Below are 25756 nucleotides of genomic sequence, written 5' to 3'. Positions count from 1 at the left end.
CCGCCAAAGGTTTGTTGCCGTGGATACAAGGTTATTGTTTATAGACCGATGCTACACTTTCCGCTGCATTTCATCAATTTTGAGGGGAAATATTAAACTTAAGTACTGTCTGAACTCTGAAATTCAAATAGCTTGATGAACAAAAAGACCACCAACTTATCATCAGAAATGGCTGCTTCACTTACAAACGGTTAGTGAAAACTACAACGATTACATTTTGTTTTGTAGTGTTGCTGACTCTTATCTCAAATGTATGTATCTCAAATCATTCGGAACATACCAACTTCAATTTGTGCATGTAAACATTTAATATAATTATTAGTACAATTAATATAATTAAAATTAAGATTAAAAACACATTAAATGAACGTATACGTAGAATATAGGCCTAAATATAATTGTAGGCCTAGCCTTTACTTTAGGTTATGAAATCTGCCATTTACGAGGTGGTGCCGGTAATCTTAAAACAATATTATGGCAGTGAACACAATTAAACACTAAACAACAACAACATCCATTTAAATAACACTTTCTGTTGTTTTGGCAAACAAAAAACATACACTAGTCCTACGGATATAGTCTACAAAATTTGATGGATAAAGAAAGAAAACGATTTATTACTGGGTGTTGTATGATGCTCTTTTTTTTTATTTATTTTTCAGGCGTGGAACCAAAGTTGCTCATCAAAATAGTGGGCTTGATTAAAGAACTACATTTTCACATTGCCAGGAGCATCATTGAGGTATGCAACAGAGTGCAGAAGCTTAGGTTCACTGAAGATCTAAACTGTCCATGGGTGTGAATTGCTTGTCTTTATGTGTCCTGCGATGCTTTCTTCTTCTTTTTTTTTTTGACCAAACAGGGACTAAAACAGAAGTTTCCTCGTGAATTTGTGGAACCAGAAATTGTTGCATTACTTGAATTTGACTGGCATGCATTTCTGGACAACCAGAAGAAGGTGAGTTGATAAAATAAAGAATGGTGATGTATTTTGTATTATTTTTACCATTGGCTATAGCCAGTATAACAATGTTGCTCTTGTTTTAGTTCTTAATGTGGAAATGTGCAGCTCAGTGCTGGGCTAAAGTCAATCCTTTTAAGTGGGATACGTAGACAAAGGTCACCCTAAAATTCTATAAAATTCTGAACCATTTGCCTTTGATCTAACAGAAAGATGTGATATATATATATATTCAATTTCACATACATCCTAAATGAACTATAAATAGAACTTTCCCACTGGTGACATCCTTGTGTGACTAAAGGAAATGCGTGGCGAAGTGTGGCAGTTCTCCAGCGGCGTCATGTGCTTTGTGGACGGACAGTTCATCGGGGACGACGTTGCTCTCGCCGCCTGGGCCAAGGACCAGTGGGCCTTCACGTGTGACGAGCCGCAGGATTCCTGCGTGGACGAGTATTACCTGAAACATCTCCGTGCAACGAAGGCAAGTCTAGCATCGAACCACTGCAAACTACCATGATAAACATAGCGTCGAGCCAGTGCAGCCTCTTACTCAAAGTCAGCTGGGATAGGCTCCACCTCAGGCCCAATCCTAATCCTAATAAAAAAAAATAAACAGTTTTGTTTCCTATTCAGCACAGGTTTGTCTACATGGACATCGAGATTGGAGGAGAGCCAGTGGGGAGGTTGTTGTTTGAGGTAAATTGATGTCTTGTGTGAAAATATAGAACACATTCAACCTGGCAAATGTATGTGTGATGATGGTGCTGGGTTATGCAGAGCTTTAGGTCAAACATTTTGATCCAACAAGGGCTAAAAACCAGCAATACTGATAAATTTAATCTACCCAGAAATAGCTTATCGGTATAGCTGTGGTTAAAAATAACACCAATTATACTAACAACATTTTCTAAGAAGCCACTTAGCGAGTCACATGATCTGTCCAGCAAAAATCGGAGTGTTAAAATTTTAGAGTTAAATTGTTGGGAGTTGATTTGAACTCTTAAAGTGTAGTGTTAATTGGTGTTATTTTGCAGAGTTGATCTAACTAATCTCCGCCTTCGCACCTATCGACGAACAGTGAAGAGTAAACGCCACGCTGGTGTAAAATCAACACCGACCAGTGTTGACTAGCATTAAATTTCAACTACCATCTGAGTAGTTTTAACACCATCTCAGTGTAAAAAAAAACAAAAACATTAAATATATTTAGTGTGGACCAATATAGACACTTTTGAGGTGTCAAATTGAACTCTGTAGGTGTTGAATTAAATCAACACCTTCCACCCTTAGGTGTAAAATATGAATTGGTGTCCTTGCAACAAGTCCAAGGTGTACCCCATCTCTTGCCCAAAGACTCTAATGCAGACAAGTGCTATAAAAAAATGAATGGAAATGCATCGTTGAAGCAATTGCAGCTGAGTAATGTGCGTCACCACTCGTCTTCTCTGTCACGCAGCTCTTCTCGGACGTTTGTCCAAAGACGTCATGGAACTTTGAGGCTCTGTGCACAGGGGAGCGAGGCCAGTCGACCGGCGGCTATCCGCTCTGCTACAAGGGCTCGCTGTTTCATCGGGTGGTGCCCAACGGCTGGGTGCAAGGCGGAGGTACGCCGCAGCCCACGCACGTCAGACCACGTCGGTATTAGCATTTGAAATGCACATAAAGTAATACAGGGAATTAAAAGTGCAGTCCTTAAAGGAAAAATCAAGTCAAAAATGTGCTTTACAATATGAATTAAGCAGAACAATCCACACGTTTCTATTCTGTCCAACTCAGGCGGCGGCCATTTTGTCCCTTCACATCGACAGAAAATGATATCACCGTACCTAATGCTGCATTCGAGGAAAATGGGAAGTCGGACTTTTCCGACTTCATACCAGGAATTGTGCATGGGAACGCCCCTTTGAATTTGGAGAAAAAAGAACCCCAATTTCACCGACCGGCTTCAATCTGACGTCACTTTCTATGGCAGGAGTGGGCACACGCGGTCCTCGAGGGCCGGAGTCCTGCAGGTTTTGGATGTTTCTTCTTCTCCAACGCAGCTGATATATGATCAGCTCATCAGCAAGCTCTGCATAAGCTTGGTAACGATCCTGGTAACGAACCTCCAAAATCTGCAGGACGCCGGCCCTTGAGGACCGAGTTTGCCCACCACTGCTCTATGGGGAGTCAGACCATAAATGGCAAAACATAATTTACAAGATTTTAAACAGGTATTTATTTATCTTTATTTATTGATACTTTTGTTATTTTACTTAGGTTCACATAACACAACGTGATTTGGAATGACTATGTTAACTAGAATAACAAACAATTTATCTGGATCAGCCATCTTTGTTGTTTACATTTGCCTTGAGCGCTTTGAGGTCAGAACTGGGACAGTCCGATTTCCCACCTTCCTCGAATGCAGCATTAAGGCACAGGTAATGACCAATCACGGCTCACATGCTTTCTGGGTTTGGTCATGTGATGTTTGCAAGCTGAGCCATGATAGTTAAATTTGTAATTAATTTTAAAATGTATATTGAAAAAATGATACAAATAAAACTTTTGATAATTTTGCAAACACTTGAAAAATTATTTTTTTGAGTTTATTTAATAAATTTTAATGCCCCACGGGGACATTTTTAATTGGAGCTGTTGCCTTGGAAAATTGATTGGTAAATTTGGCTAAGTATTGCCCTTTGAGCAGCTCCAGCTATAAACTCAAGGTTAACTTTATATTTTTTGTCGGCCTGTTCCCAAAACAACCGTTATCTGGACTTTTTCCTTTAACAGATGCTACGGGACGCTCTCCTTCACCTCTCGCCTCCATCCACACATATGCAAACACAACCTTAATTCAACATTTTCTGCTGGCCGCTGCTGATATATATATATATATATATATATATATATATATATATATATATATTTTTTTTTAATATACATCTTACATAAGAATATTCCAATAAAATGATGTTGTTGCAAGTTTTTACCATTCTTTGCAGATATTACTCCAGAAAGGAAAGGAAATGGAGGCGAGTCCATCTATGGCGCAACATTTGACGGTACAGCAGTGAGCGGTTGAATGACATCCGCAGTGTTGCTTAACTGAAACGTCTCATACTTTATCTCTGCTTTCAGACGAGAGCTTCGCTCTTTCTCACAACAAGCGAGGCACTCTAGGAATGGCCAACAAGGGCCCCCACAGCAATGGCTCCCAGTTCTACATCACCCTGCAACAAACACGGTGGATGGACTTGACTTATGTTGCGTTTGGGTCAGTTATGCCTGACTACTAACATTGAGGTTTTAAACTAAAACCTTTACATATTACAATTCGATAAACTTTTTTTTGTTTTGTTTATTTTAGTCAAGTGGTGGAGGGTGTCGATGTCCTCAAGAGGATAGAAGAGTCCCCGATCACCAATCAAAGACCCGAGAAGGAATGTACAGTTGTAAACTGTGGTGTATTTAAACTATAACTCCTAAAAAACACATGACACCTGTACCTGTTACATGAGAATTTTTTTACCATATTGTATATATTAAAACTACCCTGTACATAATGCGTTGTTAGCTTTTTGGCATTTTTTGTCTCTTTTGTTTTTCCTCCAAATTGGTTTGTTGTGTGGCTATGAGGTGATTTTCCAAAAACGGTTGTGGGAGGTAAATCCTAATAAACACAATATTGCATCATTAATTCAAACAGACAGATAATGAATTTATTTTGTGTCAGAAATGATTTTTTTTTTTTTTTGAAATTTTCATGCCCCACTTCTGACAGCATTGTTAAAAAAATGTATGTTACAATAGCCTATTTATTTATTTTATAGCTCACTAGCTGCTCATGATAATCTCGGAATATTAATATATATATATTGAGAGGCTTCTGAGTAACCCTCACACATGTTAATTTTTAGAAATAGTTACAATCCAAACTTTATTCTATACGGCTTTGCATCATCGATCACACCTCTGATGGATTGTTTTTCCTTGGGTGCTGTGCTCCAACCTCTAATTTGTCCGAAAATGAATATTTCTGAATTACAAACATATCTTTGTCCATCTTTCTAAATCCCCCCTGCTGTAAAATGATGTGATGCGACCCAAATAAATGTTGGGAAACACCGAGCAAATTCCGGGAAGCTGCAGTGGTTGACGTTGCAATATTCCCCCTCCCCCCCCACCCCCAAAGTAGAAAGGTGTCACATGGCCTGTCAAGTAGGAAGTGTCTAGTTTAGCGAGCGAAGCCTCAGCCTCGAGCACAAAACCCGAGACGACGAGCCCGAGAAAAATCACCGTCGTCCCGTTCTCGATACGTATCCTGCCACCGCTTGAATTTGTCGACCGCAACCATGAACGCGAAGGTGTTTTTCGTCGCCGCGGCAGTCCTGGCTTTCATTGGCGCGTGTGTCGCGTCAGACTCAGGTAAGTTCACCAGGCGCTCGCGCTTGCCAATGCTAACGGCTAGCCGACTAGCCTCGAGCGACTCGACGCACACCCGCGAGCGCTTCACGTACACAACGGAGAAAATGGCACTTAAACGCAAATGGCAGGAGGGATAATAGTTTAATTGATATGTAAGACGACGCCACTCATATCCCCTCGGGTGTTGCGTATTACAAATGACCCTATTGGCGACGAGCCAGTTTTATTCCCACGCTGATCGTTGGAAAATCTAACCGAGCTTTACCATGTCAAAAGCGAATTAAATTGAACCGAATTACTACATTTTAACCAATAAACGAAGGCGTTCAAAGGTCACGTATGTGCAAGATGAGCAATAAAAGGCTGTTTCTATATATATATTTTTCTACCTTCTTTTCCCCCCGTATATACTCTTAAAAAAATTCTAGATATTTTGTTTCCTATGAAGGTATGCTTACAAACAAACATTTAAAATTGTGCCAATTTCAATTAATGTATTCCACTAGAAAAGGCTTGAGAAAACTCCTTAAAAATGACACCGTCCAAAATTATTTAGATTTCTTGAGCAACAAGAAATTCTCCCCCACTTTTTTTTTAATTAATCGGTTGTTAGTTCAAGAGCCTTTTTTGTACTTATAAGTTTTTTTTGTCAGTATGCTACTTATCAAGACTTTTTTCTTTTTTTTTTTGCAGTAAATGTATCATTCCCATCACAAGATGTTTATTGAGCAATATGAGACATAATTTGATCTTTGGAGCCATTCCAAGGTGTATTTAATAATTACTTTGATTCATTCTTTCATGGGTGGGTCACATTTAAAAATAAATAAATATTAAAGTCATCTTATATTTAAATAGCATCACATCGTCTCAAGTGGTCCTCGTGCCTTGACATTTATTATATTCAGGATCCCACGGAATTTCCTACTACAGTCATTGAAAAGTGAGGCTTTTTAAGCTTAGCCAGTTTCTTCACATACTAATTATTGTATGGATGGAAACTTGAAGCTTGCCGAGAAGTTTTAACACCCACACTTTTCCAGGTAAACAGGTTCAACACCCACACTTTTTCTGCTGTTATTGCACAAATGCATTTTGTATTGCAATGATCGATATCAGGCATGGAGTGACTAAACAAAAAAATACAGTGTATTGATTAGTTTGAAAACGCTCATACCATCAGATTAAAGTAAGGCCACAAGTCAGCAAAAATAAGCAAAACAAACATTAAACAATAATAATTAAAAAAACATCTCCAAATATTTTTTAAATCAAATGAATACGTTTGCAGAAGATGGATGCTCCGCCCTCCACTGTACTGATTGCGCTGCCACAGATGGCTGCCAGTGGCTGAACTGCACATCATGTGAGTATCTGTCTGTCCCTAAATGTGCGTATGTGTGTCAGGTATGTGTGGCGAGAGCGCCACAGGTCGGTCTTTGTGAGGCCCGAATTGTCTACTAGGACTCCTGATTCCTGAGAATGGAGGGAATGTATGGAAGCGCCGCTGATGTCGTGCTGCACGGTCAATTTCGTGGCAGCAAAAACAGCAGCAGCGTGAATGCGACAGCCCTATTTCACTGTTATTGTATCGTGACATTTCTGTATCTACAGTGGTGACTTAGCCAGAATGTGTAGAACGATGCGATGGCTTCACTCATCTACTCTGGAGTTTCTCCATTTTTTTTTAAGTGACCAATATAAATCTGCTTAGGTGGTGGAAGTTGGTTTGGATTTTGCAATAGGCACATAACACAGAAAAACATCCTGTGTAAATGTAAGGGTAGACAAGTGTCTGTAAAAGTGTTTACAGGCTCTTTAGCTGTAACTAATGTCAAATTTTATGGACGATGTTGGATTTGATCAACTTGAATGACTCTACTTACGAACAAGAGGGTAAAGTGTCAAGAGGCCGAATGTGTGGTTGCGCCTGGTGCTAGTAAGTCTGCTAAAACACATGCAGGAGAGGAAACAGATTTGTGGCAGGAAACCTGTCTTATCTTCACACAGCGGACCAGTGAATAAGGAAAACAAAAAAAGGCATTAGTTACAGGAAAGCGTGTTTGCAAATGAGTGGCTGATCCTGACTGACTTAAGGTCAGATTTGCAACTCAATCACTCGACTCGAGCGCGGGCCGGGATGTCTTTGAGTCGTCGACCGGTTTGACGAGTCAACCCAATATCAAAGCTTTGATTATGAGACTGGTCCGACTACCTTGCAGTGTGATCTCAAATGGTTTAGTTTTTCTTTTAATTATAAAAAGCTTGCCACATTCTTCTTATGTTACGGCTGAACAGAACAGCAAAGACAAAATGTAAATGAACAAAAAACCCAATAATCAAAATGAATATAGAGTTTAAAAGGCATGTTGCATTTGCAAGCTGTCACTTAAAATGTAAAAAAAAAAAAAAAAGAGGTGCCTTGAGATACAAGTTTAATTTGCTTCCGTGACCACACTCATAACTGAAAATATTCTTATCTCAAATAATCTTTTACATTAAATTGAATGGGAATGTCATTAATCCGTTCCAGCCTCCCCACAAAAACGTGTATATTAATGAGAAAAAAATCGTACTCCATAATACTGTATTTTATAAAAACATACAATAATGACATAATATAATTGATCCCTCACATACTCTCCAGGTCAAATTTCACCCTTTTTGATTGCGACAGACAGACAGCAATCAGAATCCCCTGAATTGTCTATGCTCTCATCACATTTGCACAATCCTTTAACATAGCACGTGTACCTGAGAAACAAACAAAGTAAAGGTTAATGTTTTGTTAGTTTGACCCCGAAATTGATTAATTCATTTTACATTGTAGACCAATGATCACATTGTAGACCACCTAAGAGGTTACAATGTTCAACTAAATAATACAAGACTACAATGAATGTCAATTTTGGCCTCTTTGGAAGTCAGCAGAAATGTAGCAATGAATGTTTTTTGCTTCAGGTTTTGACAATCCACAACACAGCATATTGACAGATGTAACAATGCTGACTCACAAAGCCGCTTTCCGGGTCAAGAATTAGATGACTTATTTGTTTTGAACTCAGCAAATACTGACCATGCCGAGTCAGTCGAGATTAAACACACAGCAGAGGCAAGCTAACACCTTCTGAATAATCATTATTCCATTTATCTCGTGGTTTATGGTTCTATGTGAAAAAGCCTTTGGCAAACTCTGCTTTGCTTTTAGCCTATGACAAAACATTTTTTTTTTGTCTGGGCCAAGCCATATGAGACCTCATTCTTTTTATTTATTTATTATTGTATATATATATATATATATATATATATATATATATATATATATATATTTTATTTTTTTCTGGAGAGCTCAGTATTGTTCATTTGGTAATTTTACCGATTTTACATGACATCCTCATTGCTCTCTCTTTTTTTTAATTTTATTTTGAGACCTCATTCTATAGTTTGTATATAACAAATGCCACCCAGCTTGCAAATATCTGAGAGCTGGCCCTACCTTTCACATATGCCTGTTAGATAGCAGCCCTACCAAACTCCACCCCACAATTGTACTTATTAGCGTGCCAAGTCCTCCAAAAGGTGTCAAAAATACTTAACCAACATGTGACAAAATTCTTTAGAATGTAATTGCATTACTAACCGACTACAGACAATTAGGACTTAAAGCAAGTTGTTGTTATGTTCATATTGTATGTCAGCATGATGAATCATAAACCGGATCTGGCAGACGAGCGTTAATTGAGCCGTTGTTCCTTTGCCCAGCTCTGCAAGGTGTGGTTCAGCAGATCGTTTTCCATCTGGGAATGTTGTTTTTTATTTTTCATTACTGGATGGAGTCTTGACCCACAATGTGGAAAAATCGGAATAATCTAAAGCATGTACCTCGGGTTTTTTGTGAGCAAGCGGTGCCCATCTTTGCGAGAGAATGGCTCGAAAGATTGGTTCCGCTCTGGAATGGGTCATGATGCGCTTACTTTTCAAAACCGTGATTGATTTGCAACCCCAAATTTCTGAAAATCGTCTTCTAGTTTTTTGGGGGTTAGCTCCAAAATGGATTATAATTGGGGACAATTTTTTTTTTTAAAGGGGGCTTAACTCTTTGACTGCCAGATGTTTTCAGAAAAGGGATGCCGTGGGTGCCAGCCGATTTTAAGCATTTTGACTGATCTTTCAAGGTCCACAGAAAATTATGTGTTTGGACTATGGAAACACACATACTACCAAATGAAAGCTTGGACTGTCATATTTCATCAGAAAAAAAAGTTTGTTTCTACCTTATTCCGTTTTTGAGTAATCAACAATAGAAAATGGTTAGTTTCACCTCTGTTTTGAAAAAAACGTCTTTTAACGTCTTTGGCACTCCTCCATAGGATTTTACTAAACGTTATTTAACGTTTTTGGCAGTCAAAGTAAGGTTGATGCAAAAGTGTGCACAAATCTTAAGCATGAAAATTTGAAAATTTTCAACACTGCCTCGTGATCCAGCTGTGGTTAGTTTTGAGAGATGCGTCTTCAAAAATCTGTTTCGCTCTTTACTTTTTAAAACCAGGATTGATTTGTGACCGGTAGGCATGGGTCGATATAAGATTCTGACTGAAGGATAATAGGGAGTAAAAATGTTGTGGTATCAAAATTACAGCTACAGCAAAATATAACGTTTTTCCCCACATTGAACACAACCGATTTTAATTTTTCAACAAAAAGTAGAATATTTGGTACATTAACAAATGTCTAGCATGTTAAATTGAAATTAAATACATGTTAACATTCTCTGTTTTAGTATGAGCTATTTTTAGAATAGGCTCATGGAGTACAGATGTTGTCCTTGGGGCTAACTAGTGCTTGTTGGTATTTTTTAAATTTTTTATTTTTTTTTAATAGGACAATGAGCACAAAAGACTTGCCCCAATTAACTTTAAGAAGGCGGCTCATTTACTCAACTCTACACACACAATCAATCATATTGTGCTTTGCTCCTCAGCTTAATACCGGTGACATACGTCAAACCAGGCATCAGTGGGGCTGATTTTTGTAAATTGGCATTGATTTTTTTTTTATCTGCAGTCAAATATAGGCTCTGAGCTACGCTGAAGATGCTAATCTCTATATTTGGACATAGTGGGTGATATGCTGCTAAATCATGGCTGACCACTGGCCCTATTTGGTGAAGCAGCAGAAAGGGTGGCTTCAGCCTCTCTTGTAATCTTGGTGTAGCTGTAATTTATGGGCAGGCATCTTCTGGTGGGAGAAATTAGTTTGCTTGTTAGTGTGAGAAATATTATAGGACACACTGTATATGAATTAAATGGTCCTCTAACCCAACATGATAATAAAACAAAACCCTATTCATGATTCAGGTTTATTGGATCGATTTTCTAGTCTTGAGAAAAACATTGTGAAATATAATTTTAGGTTAGGGTTAATCAGGTGCTTTGGATCAAATATGACAACAAACATGAATAGTCTAAATTATTGATGAATGGCATCCTTTTAACGGGCTAAAAGTGCAGAAAACGGCGTGGAAGGAATCCAGTCACAAGATGAGATGATCAGTCATGACTCACTGAGTGTCAACCAATCACAAGATTTGCACCAATGAAATGCAACGAAAACCTATATGGGTTCACCCAGATATGTGTATCGTGTCTGTCTAGAACAGAGATTTGAAGAGTTGACCTGCTGTAAAAAAATTTTTTTTAAAAAAGATAATGTTATGTTGGGGGTCGGGAGACTTCCTGTTATCCAGGGCAGGAAACATTCGTGGCGGGGCAAAGTCCCATGTTGTGGGTTAATTAGTAATTGGGTTGGATTATGCACTCACCTACAAATGTATTGAAAAACGGAGGCACAGTTCTTTATTTTTGCTATAGGATCTAAAAATGTAATTTCATCAAAAGATGTTTTTATTCCCAGTTATTTATTTCTGGACCTTTTTTATATACCAATTTCGTTTCAAGGGATGACATGATGATATGACTGTTTTGTTGAACAATGTGTGCCTCTTATTCAAACAATATAAAGTTCTCAGTTTCAGATTTGGATTTTGACCACTCGATTTTTTCGGTACTTACACACTTGGTTTAACGCAAGTGTGTCCAAATGAGGCACTGGTTGCTAAGCAACCAAACGGCAAGTAGTAGCCTGTTGTTGACTATTCCTGCTGGGGAAGTTGTACTAGTTAGGGCTGAATCAACTGCACATTTAATAGCCACATATTGTACTCTACTTTGTCTCCGTTGCTTTCAGCCATTCTTACCGGCCGTCCAAATATAAACATACATTGAATACATGATTTTGTCTTGCGTACTTCAGCACCCATCACCAAGGACCAAGCACCCGCTTGCTTCAACGTGAGTCTCCTGGATGCCAACACCACCACCTGTAGCAACGCCAGCTGCTCCGGTAGGTCTCCCAACATGGCACCGCAAGAACCCTCATAAGTCACATCTAACAATGAATAAATGATATGACATGTTTTGTTCATGTTTTGGCGGAACGAAAGCATGTATCCTTTTAAAGCGATGTTCGCTACGGTATGGTCACTGTCAACCGTGACGCATTTCTGAATGCTGAAATCAGATTTTAACGCGTTTAATTGCGCAACAGATGCTTCACATTCTTCATTGTCGACTGGACTAAAGTCACATGAGTTACTGTTTTTGCTTTAAATGTGTCAGCTCTGTGGCCTCTCTGCCTTCTTTGTCTCTCTTTGTGTGTGTTTTTTTTTTTTACTTGAACTGACAAATGTGGGAGTGTTTTTCAATGTCTGGTTTCCGTGGTGTCTCTGGCTTTGTCTGTTTAAAAAACAAAAAAACAAAACTCTTTTCCCGGTGATGGTTCCCCGTCCAGCTGATCTGAGCACAACCGCCCAGATTCCCACAACCCCTGCCACTGCAAACCCCTCCACCCCTGTTGTCAGTACCTCTTACAGCAGCACCCCTGAACCCGCCTCAGGTAACCCTCGCTACCCCTCCTCCAGCTGCCTGGTTCGTGCAACCCTACCATGCTTCTAATTATTTTTGACCGCAGCCTTGCTTAATTCGGAATCACACATTACGGTAACTTCCTGTTTTTTTTTTTGAGGTATGAGCGACCAGATTAAACACAATACAGTCGAACCTTGATAGTCCAGCGCACCTGCGCTCGTACAATTTGGAGTCCAGCGTGACAAATGTTGTCACGCCAAATGAACTTGTGCCACTTTTTGGTTGTCTTCATCCTTTATTGATGATTAGTGCTTGAAAAATATTGAACGGTGCCACGCCTAACTTGTCCCTGTGACCCACCTGCAGCCAATTCAACCACTACTCCCATTCCCACTGCTGCGCCTACAACTGGTCACACCAACACCTCGGTTGCACACACAACCGCATCCACAAATTCAAGTAAGTGGCTCATGTGAATCAGTAACTTGCAATATGTTTATTTTCCCACAATGTTTTGACAGAGATACGATCGCATTATGGCACTTTATGAATCACGCACCAATACTGTTTGTAAACTAATTAGGGACAACTTAGAGGAACGTTACACATGCACGCAAAGGTCAGTCGGGCACGCATCTGCAAAAATAAATATTTATTTTCAATCTTCACCCAGAAGTTGTGCAAAAAACATTTAAATGGATATACTTCAGTAGTTTAAAGAAAAAGGGGGGAAAGTCGGTTAAAAGAGAATTTAAAAAATATATTTTTTTTAATAAGTATTATAAAATGTATTTTTCAATTTAATAAAAATATAAACTTGTTTTTATTTTCCCAAAATAAGTCGTTATTCTGGATAGTAACATTTTATCAAGATTAAAGGTGTATTTTTTTGTGTGATCATTTTTCAGATTTAGTGTTAAAAAGAAACAACAATAATTTGTTAGATGTAAAAAAAAAAAAAAATATATATATATATATATATATATTTTTTTTTTTTTTTTTTCTCAAGATGAAATTTGGGATTTAGGGGTGAGTCAGACTCACCATAAAATCGTCTTTTGACACAAACAAGGTTAACTCTTTGACTGCCAGACGTTTTCAGAAAAGGGATGCCGTGGGTGCCAGCCGATTTTAAGCATTTTGACTGATCTTTCAAGGTCCATAGAAAATTAGGTGTTTGGACTATGGAAACACACATACTACCAAAAAAAGATTGGACTCTCATCTTTCATCAGAAAAAAAAAGTTTGTTTCTACCTTATTCCGTTTTTCAGTAATCCACAATAGAAAATGGTTAGTTTCACCTCTGTTTTGAAACAAACGTCTTTTAACGTCTTTGGCACTCCTCCATAGGATTTTACTAAACGTTATTTAACGTTTTTGGCAGTCAAAGAGTTAAGTATTTTTATTGCATTTTATTTCGATTTTTGAGTCTTATTTTTGTAAAATATTTCAAGAAAAATTGTTGCAATACTTCGAATATAATAAATGTTTTTTTCAAGCTGCGTCCCGCAGCTTCTCTGTCAATACCTGGCATATAGTTAGGAATTATTACACCTTCGTACAATCAACTGAGGATTTTTTTTTAATTTAATGAATATTAGACCCCGGCCGAAATGCATTTTAAAATAAATAAATGAATGTTTTAATCTTTTTATTTTTTTAGGCCGATTCAGATACTTGGCGGAATAAAATTTAGACAACTGATTTTTCGTCCAATGAATTAAAAACATTCATAGTGAATAAAATAACTTGATTTTTGTTCCCTCAATGCTTGCAATCAAAAGATGGATTTACAGGCCAATTATGTAACTGTTTTACAATACTTTGCCCTTTGACAATTTTTTTTTTTGTAAAGTGATTTTTTTTTTTTTTTTAAATACCTTTATACTTATTATTGGGATGAATTTTTGAATGTATTTTTCCTCTGTTCTCTTGTTTTTAAAAAAAAATCTGCCAAAAAAGCCCATTTATGACCATTTTAAAGGCAATGATATCAGTTGAATAATCTGCCCCCCCCCAGTACTTTAATTGTATTCTCCTAGACTGTAAAAAAAAAGAAAAAAGCCCTTTATTTGATTGATGTCACGTCCTCCAGGCGTGTCCACGCCAAGCGTCCCAGTGACAACCACCCCGGCCCCTCACAGGAGCTCCACCTTCGACGCCGCCAGCTTCATTGGCGGCATCGTGCTGGTGCTGGGACTTCAGGCGGTCATCTTCTTCCTCTACAAGTTCTGCAAGTCCAAGGACCGCAACTACCACACCCTTTGAGTGCCGTTACCGCGCGCCCAGCAGGTCCACGCCTCTCAGAATACTCCCCCCATCAACCAAAACACTCCCGTCCGCCTCCCTGGATAACTCCAACAGTGTTTCCCCAGCTTGTTCATCTTGCGCGTTTTAAAATGAGTTATTCCTACAAATTGATGTTATTTAAAAAAATAAATAAAAAAGAAAAGCCTCCTCATGGAAGTGAGTCGGTCGTTGCGAAAAAGGAAACACTGTTGAAGTTGTTTAATGTGACAACTGCAAAAGTTCAGTTTAGCTTTTAGCCTGTTCAATCGTTTGTCTGTCCCCGCCTCCCTAAAACCGTTTTATCTTGTATATGTTGGTCATAGTTTATATATGAGGTTAAGATTATACCCGCGGTTAGCAAGCCATTTGTCAGGCGGGGTGGCTCGATTATTTTTTTTTTTTTTTTTTGTCGTCTTGCTGGTCAAAGATCACCAGTTGTAAAGATTACAACGGCCCCTTTAAAGGGCAGTTAGATGCAATAAAAAACATCAAGTCCCATCGCCTGTCCGCCGTCACCTTTAGAACCCGCCAGCTGTCCGGTCCGGTTGCAGTGGGGTTGGTTTTCAAAATTGAAAGATTGTACAGTATTTTTAGGAATGTAGAGAAATTTAGTTTAATGAAGAGTTGGAAGCAAGCGGCGTGCACTTTTCCATAATACAGTAGGTGTCAAGTGCCTTTAAATGTCCGGTGTGGTTTGACGAAGAACGATGATGATGATGATGATTGTATTTCTACCCGCTGGAGTGCAATGGTCGTGTACCCCCAGCTGGACTGAAGAGCCTTTAGTTAGCCATGGAAAGACAATAGAAGCCTCGGCTTATTATTGGCCATATTGAACACCTTCCCACTCCCATTCAAAGTAGATGGCAAGTTCATGTGTCGTCTTAATGACACGACACTCCCGGCAATCGGCGAGTAGCTTTAGTTATGTTCGGAGGTTTATAGTTGAGAAAAATGTTTATAAATGAGAAATCTTGGTTGGCTGTGTGCTGCTATGTGTGATTTTTTTTTTTTTTTTTTTTTGGCTGTCATTGAGTCGTCTTCATCTTTGTTAGCTTTTCGTGAAGTTCAGGGAAGTCTTAATGAAGGATTGTCGATCTGCTTTTTGTTGTTGTTGTGCTTTACACGGCTCATCACGGAACGATATGGTGGTGTTTACTGTTTAGTTGTTTTTATTGCATGCTGGATGCTTCTTTCCTCTTGATGTTGGGCCAAATTGCTCCTTTGGGATTTTTTATTTTTTTTTTTTTTCCACACTGAAAATGAAAAACCACTTAAGTCATGAAGAGAATGCCTTGAAACCGTGAGCCATCGACGCCAAATTCCTCCGTTTTTGGAATGGAACTTCAGCGTTGCACTGACGAGCTTTGTTTGTACTGAAACCAAATCAAACGCTTGCGTGTTATTAGGCCGTGCAGCATCGAATATAAACTCGCCTTCGTCAGACTATCGCCAGGTGGCATTAGGCTACAGCCCAAAGACGCACAGTGAGTTTTTTTTTTTTTTTTGCCTGAGCCACATCATATTTTCGTCCACGTTTCCAGAAATACTTGAGTGTTAAGTATCTCCGCCAATGCTGCTGCATCATCGGGCCTGAATTCCTTAAAGATGAGAGTCACATGCTAACATTGTTGCTGCACCCAAACACATGTTCGTTGTGTCGCCTGCTTCTTACTCATTTGCCAGCACATCTTCAGGAAAAGTGCCTTATTCAGTTCAAAAGTTGTAGGAGCGCAAAAATAACCTGTAGTTGTTAATATAAATGGTTAGCAACACTTTGACCAGTTTAGTTTGTTTTTTTTGTTTTTTTTGCTCCACCTAGCCTTAACTTCAAAATCATTATCTGTAAAGTTTTTGAACACGCATCTCATTTTGGCAATGGCAGTCGCTCTCTATGTCCCGATTTAAGGCCTCGTTTTCCACTAGGCGGTACAGTTGGGATCATTTTAAAGATGGTATGATTCAGAGAATCACTCGTCTGCTCTTTTTGGCTTCATTCCCATACAATGCCATTGGAACAGGAAAGAATGCGGACCATTCTGTTCAATAACCAAACAGCAACGATATCAAACCATATTGACACATTGAAAAAATAAATAAAAATCATAACCCAATAAAATGTACTAAACTGTACCACATGGTGAAAAAAAAGGCTTTTAACAACCGAATGATTTTTCAAGCTGGCCAGTATGTTTTAAATCTTTCACTATTATAAGTGTTTATTTCCAAATGTGTTAAAAAAAAAAAACGAACCTATAGCATTCCCTGCATGGCCCAATGGGCTGCTTGCCACATTTACACACTGGAGTGCCATTTATTTGTTGTGTTGCCTTCTCGAGACATAATCCATCATCTTCTTGGTACGATTCCAATGGCTATGTACCAAAAAAAAAGAAAGAAAAAGAAATGTGCCCCCCCCCCTCCCCCCTCTCACTGTCTCTCCATGTGTTTGCATTGTTTTTCAAATGTTGCAGCCTGTTGACCCAATAAAGTTTGTTCAAATAATTGTCTTTGTTTGCCTTGGAATATAGATGATGAATGTCTGATCATCCGTTTCGGTTTTAACACAGAAATTTTAGGGCAGTTTCCTGGTGTCATGTTAATGCTTGTGAATTTTACGGCAGCTTTTTTCTCTGGTAATAGTGCAGAACAAACAAACCACCGAATTATTTAGAAGTGGTTCTCAATTGTAGCACCATGCTTCCTCTGTCTGTGTTTTTTAAAGCTTCCCCCCAATAGTACAGTTTAAAATGATAATGTACTTGAATATAGGAAGAAAAAAACCCTAAAATGATTCAATGAGGTATATGTCACGGATTTCCGACTTTCGGGTTTCACACAATCAGCGTCATTTCCGGCCACTGATTGCAGCGTTCCAACACTCGCTCCCCCACTCCTGCGTCTCAACTCCCTGACATGCTTCCGACAACTGAGACAGGCACACTACACACTCGCAAAAGTTTAAAATTGTATCTAGATGTTTGAAAAATAATTCTAAAAGCTAAAATGCTATATATATATATTTTTTTCTGACTCACACAAACACGCCCACATACAAACCCTCGCCAACCTGCATCGTAGGCAAGTAACAGTACCACTACGCCACCTGGAGCCCGTTAAAATGTTATGTATTGTGCTTAAAAGTTAAATACAATTGAAAATATCCTGGTTTTTAAAAAAAATTTGAAAGTTATTAACATGCGGTTTGAACTTTAATTCGGTAATTACAGTGTGTACCTCTAGAGGGAGCCAGTATACCACTAGTGTGACTAGGACCACACTTAAGTATTTTTTCGAGTGATATGTGATGTTTTTTTGTTTTGTTTTTGCCTGACAAAGCCATTGTAACTACAAATAAAGCTTTCTGCTTACTGGGGGGGAAAAAAACAAGGCGACTGCATTCTCCAGTGACAAGTGTTAGTGTGTGTTTGTTTATGCAGCTTGCTATTCTTTCAACTGGCCCGCAAACTCTTATTTTGGGGATTTCAAGGCCACAGCAATCCTGAATGAGTTCCAAAGATGTTTATTACTGTACTGACCCCCCCCCCCAGGTATTCATTTTGCACGAAAATAGACCGTCATAATTTTAATATTATTAAGGTTAAGCCATGTCTGGGGGGGGGGGGGGGAAGTAAAGTAATCATTTTGGTTTAGTTTCTTGCTATCGTTTATGTTATTAGATCATTTGTTTCAGAAGTGCTGCCTTCTGTTTCAAGTAGTTCTGGTTGAATTCAAAGAGGAATAAGCACTTTTGACTCATGCATACCGGAAAGTGTGGTTAACTCCTTTGACTCAGCCACATTCAGGCGACTCACAGCTGTTTTAATCTCTTGACCTAACCCCATTCAAACAGTCTGGTTACGTTCTGAAATACGTCACCGTTCCCAGTTGTATGACACTGGCTCAACACTGCCATCATGTGACTAATCATTGCAATAACTGGCCCAAAAAAAATAGTGTCAAAAAATAGGCTTTATTAAAAATATACAATATATAATTTAGAGTAGATCATTACAACATGACAGTTGAAAATAAGATTTAAAAACAACATACAACATTTTTGACTAAGGTTCCCAGCAGATGTCTTCTTGTTTGAGGCTGTTCCGCAGCTTTTGTGTCTCCCTGAGAAGGTGGAGGCTCTGCTGACCGGCGCTGCTCGGCCTCTCCTGATGATGACTTTTGGGCCTGGCGGGAGACGTCGACAACGGCTGCACGGCGCTCTGCTTCTTGGTCAACTTGTTGATGGCGCGCGGCTGCTGGGTTAACATGTGGACCTGAAGGAAGGATGGGAATACGTTTTCAGGCTTGAAGGTTTTACTAATGAAACAGAGTTAATGATGCGTATAGGTTGATATGTACAGATTAAAAAAATAATAATTCCCTGTCATTTGAAAAATAAATAATGAAATGTTTTTTAGGCCGATACCAATTCTGACATTGGCAGAATGAAATTCTATAATTAATTAATTGGGCAATTTAGCTCTTGACTGTTTTATAATACTTTGTCCTATTTTAACTGTGAAAAATCATCCAATTTTTTTACCGATTTTAAAAGAGCTAATATTGGCTGATTAAATCGACTGGCTGATTAATTGGCCGGCCAAAAAAAGAAGAAGAAATATTTGTTAATTAAAAGAAATTAAAACAATACATGGCAATAAAATTAAAAACAGAAGCTAGCTCCTGGTGTCAATTTAAAATATATATAGTACACAAAAACGTGACTAAAATGTATTGTAAATTGGAAAAACAAATTTTACATTGGCTATAATAATAATTGGTAAATACTTAAGAGAACAAAAATATTTTATCATTAATTAATACGGACAAAAATATTTTATCATTAATTAATACGGACAAATGACAAAGATAATTTCCTGCTCGTCCTACCGTCTGCTGGTGTTTCCTCAGTTTAGTGATCTGCGCTCCTTTTTTGTCCATCCTGGCCACCATACTTTCCAACTCCCTCTGCAATTCTCGCCGCTGCTCCGTATGCTGAGTGGCGTCGATCTGCCGCATCAGTTCCTGATGTTCACTGAAACGGCCGCATGTCAACAACACTGAAAACGACAAACGCGCGTGTTACGACGATCTCTGCTGTAATTACAAGCCCATTTGTCCCAGTTCGTCCTGCAGGGCCAGGAGGAGGTCGGACAGCGAGCTCAGCGACTGGGCGTCGGCTTCGGGCTCCCCGTCTCGCCTGGCGGTCACCGGCTGGCCGTCCATGCGCAGGCTCTTCCTGGCGCCAAAGCCTGTGCGGTGCAGGGCGCTCACCCGCTCGCAGAGCTGAGGCTGGTGGTGCTTCATCATGTGCAGGATGCTCTGCACGTTGGCGTGCACAGAGTGGCTCGGGTTGGTCGACTGGAAGGAGCACGCAAAATATCGATAACAAAAAAAAGGTGTGTTAACTCTTTGACTGCCAAAAACGTTAAATAACGTTTAGTAAAATCCTAGGGAGTGCCAAAGACGTTAAAAGACGTTTGTTTCAAAACAGAGGTGAAACTAACCATTTTCTACTGTTGATTACTGAAAAACGGAATAAGGTAGAAACAAACTTTTTTTTTCTGATGAAAGATGAGAATCCAATCTTTCATTTGGTAGTATGTGTGTTTCCATAGTCCAAACACATAATTTTTTGTGGACCTTGAAAGATCAGTCAAAATGCTTTAAATCGGCTGGCACCCACGGCATCCCTTTTCTGAAAACGTCTGGCAGTCAAAGAGTTAAGATGCTTTATTTTGGGAAGATGCTGCTTACCATTCCTGCCACAAATGGAATACTTTGGTGCCTTGGTGACGCCGTCCCATTGGGTCTGGGGGATTTCTAAAAAATACAACATGGTCAGTTTCCGCCACTTCGACCCCATTAAACATCTTACGTCTTTGAAACGATACCGGAATGGGCTTTTGGGGGGTCTTCTTTGGCTTAGGCTGCTGGACAGCAGGGGGAGACGAAGAAGACAGTCGGAGGCTGAGGTCTAATTCTCGCTGCAGCTGTGGACGTACGGTGTAAAAGTTTGGTCTCATAGTTTGCACCGCAAATTAATTTTTGACATACCTGTCCTGCTTTCTCCTGCACAAGTTTACGCTCATGCTCCTCCTTCAGAAGCCTCTGCTCCAGAACGGCAAGTTTCATCTGACAATAGCGGAGCAAAAACTAATAACTACCCCCCCAAAAAAAAAGAGTTTGAGATAATGACATAAATTATGTAGCAATCTTACCTCTGACAGGTTTTGTGTTCGGCTCAATTTGAGACACTCCGACTCAAGTTTCTGCAGCTTTTCGCGCTGAACGTGGTTGTCTGGGTTGCTTGGCTGTTTCTCTTGCTGCTACAGCGTTTAGTTTAAATGAAACAATTATTATAATTTTTTTTTATCTTTTAAAATTGTTTTATCAATTGGTTTGTCAGTTATACCTGATTGTCCACCGGTGCGTCTTTATCCTGCCGTGCCCCGTCCACCATCCTCCTCATGTAGTCAAGTTGCCTCTCGAGCACTTTACAGCGAGACTCGGCAGACTGCAGCTTGGAGTCCAGCTCTGTAAAAATAATTTTTTTTAAAAAAAAATTCAGTCGTGAGCCGTCGCTTGCTTTGTGTTGCACGCTGCATTTGGACTATTTTGCATGCGCTTACCTCTCCTGTTATTGCCCTCCGTCACAGGCAAGCTCGTCGACGTGGCGACGGGTTCATGTTTCCTCGCATCATGCGACAACTGCGGGTAGCTCTTCTCAGTTTGTAGCCGCTCCTGCTCCAGGCGTTTGATTTTATCCTGAAGGGTCCTTAGTGCGTCCACGACAGCTGATATGAGACAAGCATACTCTACCTGTAAATGTATATTCTGGGGACAGTGACAAAAGGAAAAACGATCCAACGCCTCACATACCCTGGCTGTTCTGTTTAGTCGGTTGGGGCCCAGGGCTCTCGACCGGGGGTTCTGCACCTTTGGGGGCCAGCTGCGCTTCGCCTGGCATTGCCAGCATCTTGTTTGGAGGCTGGTAGTAGCTTCCTATGTAGCTGTTTTTGGAGGGCGAGTCTGAAAGCTACACACAACAACGCAAACGTCCTTTACAATCTACTACAGGTACCACTAAGACTGGGGTGGAGGGGGTAATATTCTGAAAATGCCCAGATTTGAAATATCCAATTTTCTTGAACACACCATTGTTAAAGAGAGTCACCATCATAAATATCAAGTACCGCATTAGTGCTGCATTTGAAGCCGCTGGGGCATAAAAAAATGATGCTAAGTTTCTCATTGTCCCACATAACATCACACAGAACAGGTTGTGATGAATGTTGCTACCTAGTATTACACAATCATACAGATCAATGCCGTTTATAGAATCATTTAACGTTTTATATTCGACGTGGGCGGTACCATTTTGCCGTGACGTCACATTTGTAGGCAGCAGTGAAATCTACTTTTACAACCAGAAATTTACCAGTTTTCGCGAACGCGCCATTTGTAGAGTTAAGTAGAAAAGGGAAGTCTCCCTGCAACATCAACAACTAATTTACGGACGTCATTAAATGCATACCGCTTCATCTGTGAAGATAGAGACAACTATATTATATTTAAAACAAAAAAAAAGGTGTTACACTCACTGGTTAAAAAGACAACCCAAAACTTCGCAACACAAGGCTAACAGTTAGCAACACTCCGAGCGAAACGGCTACACTCGAGAAGTTACCTGGTCGTGGCACAACTCCATTCTTTAACATTACGAGTTATTCTCGTTCAGAACAGAAACCGTGGTCTGTATTTGGTGCTCTTGATCGATATTTGCGCTAGCCGTTTCGTGCTAAAGCAGCTGCTTTGACAGAATGTCCTCACATTTAAATTTCCCTCTCTTTCCCGGCTTCTCGATTCTTGTTCCGCCTGTACACTAGTTCCGCCCTCTCCCACGCCATCTCCTTGCACACTTTCTTGCAGATTACGCGATTAAAAAAAACGTCAATGTCTCGTAAATATTTCCTCATAGACACGTGTTGTTCAATTGGATGAGTAATTGATTATTTCAACGACAATGTGACTCAAAAGTCAAAGGTTTGCACGATTGAAATAAGGTCTTGCAATTATAATAATCCAAATAACACATTATTTGTGCTGTACATGAGATAATTCGATTACTTGTACGCAAATGCATTCTTTGTAGTGTGTTTAATATGCTAAGCGTCCTAGCATGTCTAACAATAAATTAATAAGCAATCTAAAACGTTGCTGACCCTGTTTATAGTACACAAGGGCTATATAGGCCTATAGCCATTACATTTATTAACCTATTATCTTTTGTTACCTTTGTGTTACTTTCTCACTCAGTCTACAGGTTTCATTCACCAGGAAGATACTTTACAAACCTTTACTAGGAAATGGTAATCCTTTCTAACCTTCCTCACTCGTTTCACAAATAAGAATGACGTCATTTAAACAAAACAACCCAAGAGTGGAGGGGGTGAACAATACCTCCCCCTTTTTCTGTTCAGTGTTTTTTCCTCACTCTTATTTGTGATAAACAACTTGAGGAGGTGGTGGGGTAGGGAGGGGGCGACCGTTATAGCGTGTTGCGCAATGGGAGTTGTAGTTTATAAAAAGCCAGCTTTGGCTAAACAAAAGCGTCAGGAAGCTTTGAAGAGAACTCAACTCCCAGAAAGCCTTCCCTCGCCAGCATGGTAACAGATGGCTAACCAATCAGCTGCCAGAACGGCCACTGCACCGCCCCTGAGCACAGAATACCTCTTGCTATTGGCTCGTAGCGGCTATCAATCAAAATTTTACCCTGGAGTTGCTGCCTCCTTGTGATATTACTGCGGGGCGAACGACTGGTCACTTCTGTGGTAAGGTGTCCCGTTTCAAGACCAGCACCGAAGAATGTGACTTAAGTAAGTATTTCACTCACGACACCCTTTTGTTTCTGCCATATTTTGACAGCTAACCCGTCTTTGACAAGCGGCGTTGCCCTTTTATTTGCACTGTACTGGCAAGGGAGCAGATTGAATGGAGCTCAAGTGACTGGCAGCTTCAGTATTTGTGCTTTTTTTTTTTCCATGACGTTTTGGCGTTCAAACTTGTCATTTACAAGCGAGTAGCTAAGTGGCTGAAACACATTTTACGATGTGAGAGATTGTTGCCAATATTAATGAGGCTACTTTTGTGGGGGCAGACAGTATCAGTATGCTAAACAATGCCTGGCATGATGTTGTTTAAATCCCCTGCTCTGTCTCTTGGAAGGCAATGAAGGTGCTTCTATTTGACGTACATGGACATTTGTTGTCCTATTTTCATAGTTATATGCACATTTATTTGTATTAAAATATTTAGCTATGCAGTCTTAAATGCCATAGTCTCCACTTTGCTGCAGCGTTCCATTTTGTGGCTGCCCTTAGTGTCTTCTCAAATACATTTGGTGTGTCATTGTACCATTTTACGACACAGGTAGGGGGAAAAAAAAGCCTACACATGCTAACATTCGCTTACCGCATTGAATATATCTTTTATACTCCACAGTCTCCACTTTGCTGCAGCTCTCCGCTTTCTCATTGCCCTCAGTCTCCTGTAACATTTGAGGAAACACAAATTGAAATGATTTAGCGCGCGAGTATGCCACAGTCTCCACTTGGCTGAAGCGCTTTGTTTCCTCACCACCTTCGGTGTCCTCTTGAATATAAGCAGCATCATTGTAACATTTTAGGATGCGCAAAAACACTTAAGGTACATTATTAGATTCTGCAGCGCTCCGTTTTTAATCACTGCCCTTATTCTCCTCTCAAATGAAATTGTGAGAATACGTAGCTAGAAATTACCCCCAAAAATTACACATGCTCACTCTAGTTTAGCCTATTGCAGTAAATTAACCTCCATAGTCTCCACTTTGTTGCAGTGCTCCATTTTTGCCAATAATGCATTTTTCAATGCTTTAACATATACAGTTATAGATATTTGATACATATGTATCATTACTGTACAATTTTAAGTGGTCTCATGTGCTAATGTTTACCTTAGCCTCATTGTACATCAACAACACACATCAAGTCTCCATATCAGAGGATGGACGCGCAAGACCAGGAGACTCTGGGCAGGTGGGACGGGCTGGCCAACCGGGACGCCAGCTCCAGGACGGCCGCCATGGAGCACATTCGCCAAGAAGTCCTGAGCAAAGTGGAGGCTATCGGGCCCGTACCGCCGGCGTCATCGCCCTCGCCGAGATCCGGGTCTCCCCCCAGCAACGACCTGAACGGCGTCCTGGCCCACCTCCTCATGCTCACCAAGCTGTGTCCTTTTGAAGACGTGAGGGAGCGATGCGCCCGGCTTCTGCAGGCTGTCCAGGTAGGAGGGCTTTATTATTCCTGTTGTCAATGAAGCCCCTTCGTTGATCTGCTGCCATCCGCTGCCTCCTCAGAAGCATTGTATCGCTTCAAAACCTGTTCATGGTTTGTCAATTGGATTACCATCAATGACGCTTATTGGACCCCTTACCGTTCATATGGATAAAAAAAAAAAAAATTAGATTAAGCATTTTTGAAAAAATAAAAAACTAATAAAAACCAACCAAGTTGCTCCAAAAACGAATTAAACTGACAAAATGTAAACCACAAAAGTCAAAACAAAATAAAAACTAACTGTAATGAAAAATTCAAAAATAATTAGAACCCTGGTATCCACCTGCTATTGACGCATTTCCACTTGCAAAATTTGGTACCTAGTTAGCCCGGGTTCCAAGCCTGCCGCGCCTGGTACCTCATTATTTAAAAATATTGTAACATTTAAGGAAACATAGCCACAAATGACACATTGCTATGTTAATTTTCCCTGCTGCAGTGTTCTACTCCACAGTCTCCACTTTGCTGCAGGGCTCCAATTTGTCACCGCCCTCAGTCTCTTTTCGAATGAAATGGCTGTGCCATTGCAACATGAGGATACAAAGCTAGTGACAAATAAAGCTCATGCTATTATTAGCTCCTTTAGTGCCCCTTAACACTACCGTTTCCTCCACAGTCTCCACTTTGATGTCTGTTTTGTTTGCCACCCTTAGTCTCCTTTTCAATAAAATTGTTGCGTCTTTGTAACGCTTGTACATACGCAGCTCGAAATGACACAGATGCTAATTTTAGCTTGGTATGTTGTTGTGCTTCTAGGCGCTGCACTAGTATACATACAGTACTCCA

General features: G+C 39.9%; 4 protein-coding genes across 10 annotated transcripts in view; 3 read left to right on the top strand and 1 right to left on the bottom strand.

The window, feature by feature from the left end:
- The first annotated feature begins 33 nt into the window (after nucleotides 1–33).
- On the top strand, nucleotides 34–4515 carry ppil6 (peptidylprolyl isomerase (cyclophilin)-like 6). 2 transcript variants are annotated; one of them, XM_077552961.1, is made up of 9 exons: nucleotides 34–190; nucleotides 663–742; nucleotides 863–958; nucleotides 1266–1445; nucleotides 1598–1660; nucleotides 2421–2568; nucleotides 3955–4014; nucleotides 4091–4226; nucleotides 4320–4515. In XM_077552961.1, exons 1-9 carry the CDS (start codon nucleotides 136–138, stop codon nucleotides 4429–4431), a joined length of 930 nt encoding a protein of 309 aa, XP_077409087.1. In that variant the 5' UTR covers nucleotides 34–135; the 3' UTR covers nucleotides 4432–4515. The 2 variants fall into 2 exon arrangements, with proteins under 2 accessions (XP_077409087.1, XP_077409088.1); XM_077552962.1 differs by lacking the exons at nucleotides 3955–4014; nucleotides 4091–4226; nucleotides 4320–4515 and adding an exon at nucleotides 3743–3930.
- A 651-nt stretch (nucleotides 4516–5166) lies between these two features.
- Nucleotides 5167–17100, top strand: cd164 (CD164 molecule, sialomucin). Of its 2 annotated transcripts, XM_077552941.1 has the most exons (6): nucleotides 5167–5377; nucleotides 6669–6743; nucleotides 11690–11779; nucleotides 12227–12331; nucleotides 12670–12762; nucleotides 14401–17100. In XM_077552941.1, exons 1-6 carry the CDS (start codon nucleotides 5305–5307, stop codon nucleotides 14571–14573), a joined length of 609 nt encoding a protein of 202 aa, XP_077409067.1. In that variant the 5' UTR covers nucleotides 5167–5304; the 3' UTR covers nucleotides 14574–17100. The 2 variants fall into 2 exon arrangements, with proteins under 2 accessions (XP_077409067.1, XP_077409068.1); XM_077552942.1 differs by lacking the exon at nucleotides 12227–12331.
- Nucleotides 17101–18548: 1448 nt separating this feature from the next.
- On the bottom strand, nucleotides 18549–23052 carry cep57l1 (centrosomal protein 57, like 1). Of its 5 annotated transcripts, none has more exons than XM_077552886.1 (11): nucleotides 22952–23052; nucleotides 21477–21633; nucleotides 21227–21391; nucleotides 21010–21131; nucleotides 20816–20923; nucleotides 20652–20729; nucleotides 20489–20587; nucleotides 20352–20417; nucleotides 19702–19955; nucleotides 19485–19629; nucleotides 18549–18868 (listed from the first exon to the last, which is right to left on the bottom strand). In XM_077552886.1, exons 1-11 carry the CDS (start codon nucleotides 23015–23017, stop codon nucleotides 18659–18661), a joined length of 1470 nt encoding a protein of 489 aa, XP_077409012.1. In that variant the 5' UTR covers nucleotides 23018–23052; the 3' UTR covers nucleotides 18549–18658. The 5 variants fall into 5 exon arrangements, with proteins under 5 accessions (XP_077409012.1, XP_077409013.1, XP_077409016.1 ...); XM_077552887.1 differs by having other exon boundaries at nucleotides 20816–20920; XM_077552890.1 differs by having other exon boundaries at nucleotides 22891–23037.
- Nucleotides 23053–23374: 322 nt separating this feature from the next.
- The window catches only part of sesn1 (sestrin 1), a 56026-nt gene continuing 53644 nt past the window's right edge, over nucleotides 23375–25756 (top strand). Inside the window, exons 1-2 of the mRNA XM_077552665.1 lie at nucleotides 23375–23473; nucleotides 24594–24917. Coding sequence (XP_077408791.1) covers nucleotides 24639–24917 — 279 coding nt within the window. The 5' untranslated portion in view covers nucleotides 23375–23473; nucleotides 24594–24638. The remainder of the gene's footprint in view (nucleotides 23474–24593; nucleotides 24918–25756) is intronic.

Source organism: Vanacampus margaritifer, chromosome 19, assembly GCF_051991255.1.
Source record: "Vanacampus margaritifer isolate UIUO_Vmar chromosome 19, RoL_Vmar_1.0, whole genome shotgun sequence".
Lineage (NCBI taxonomy): Eukaryota > Metazoa > Chordata > Actinopteri > Syngnathiformes > Syngnathidae > Vanacampus > Vanacampus margaritifer.
The sequence above is the reverse complement of the archived record's forward strand: the minus strand, read 5'-3'. Positions and strand labels throughout refer to the sequence as shown.

Bases quoted from the DNA above. Each gene is read 5' to 3' on its own strand.
- ppil6 (XM_077552961.1), top strand. From the start codon at position 136: ATGAACAAAAAGACCACCAACTTATCATCAGAAATGGCTGCTTCACTT. The intron at 743-862 runs GTATGCAACAGA...TTGACCAAACAG, and splicing joins TTGCCAGGAGCATCATTGAG to GGACTAAAACAGAAGTTTCC. The intron at 959-1,265 runs GTGAGTTGATAA...GTGTGACTAAAG, and splicing joins TTCTGGACAACCAGAAGAAG to GAAATGCGTGGCGAAGTGTG.
- cd164 (XM_077552941.1), top strand. From the start codon at position 5,305: ATGAACGCGAAGGTGTTTTTCGTCGCCGCGGCAGTCCTGGCTTTCATT. The intron at 5,378-6,668 runs GTAAGTTCACCA...ATACGTTTGCAG, and splicing joins GTGTGTCGCGTCAGACTCAG to AAGATGGATGCTCCGCCCTC. The intron at 12,763-14,400 runs GTAAGTGGCTCA...CACGTCCTCCAG, and splicing joins AACCGCATCCACAAATTCAA to GCGTGTCCACGCCAAGCGTC.
- cep57l1 (XM_077552886.1), bottom strand. From the start codon at position 23,017: ATGACGTCATTCTTATTTGTGAAACGAGTGAGGAAGGTTAGAAAGGAT. The intron at 20,924-21,009 runs GTATAACTGACA...TAAACGCTGTAG, and splicing joins ACGCACCGGTGGACAATCAG to CAGCAAGAGAAACAGCCAAG. The intron at 18,869-19,484 runs GTAGGACGAGCA...TCCTTCCTTCAG, and splicing joins TGAGGAAACACCAGCAGACG to GTCCACATGTTAACCCAGCA.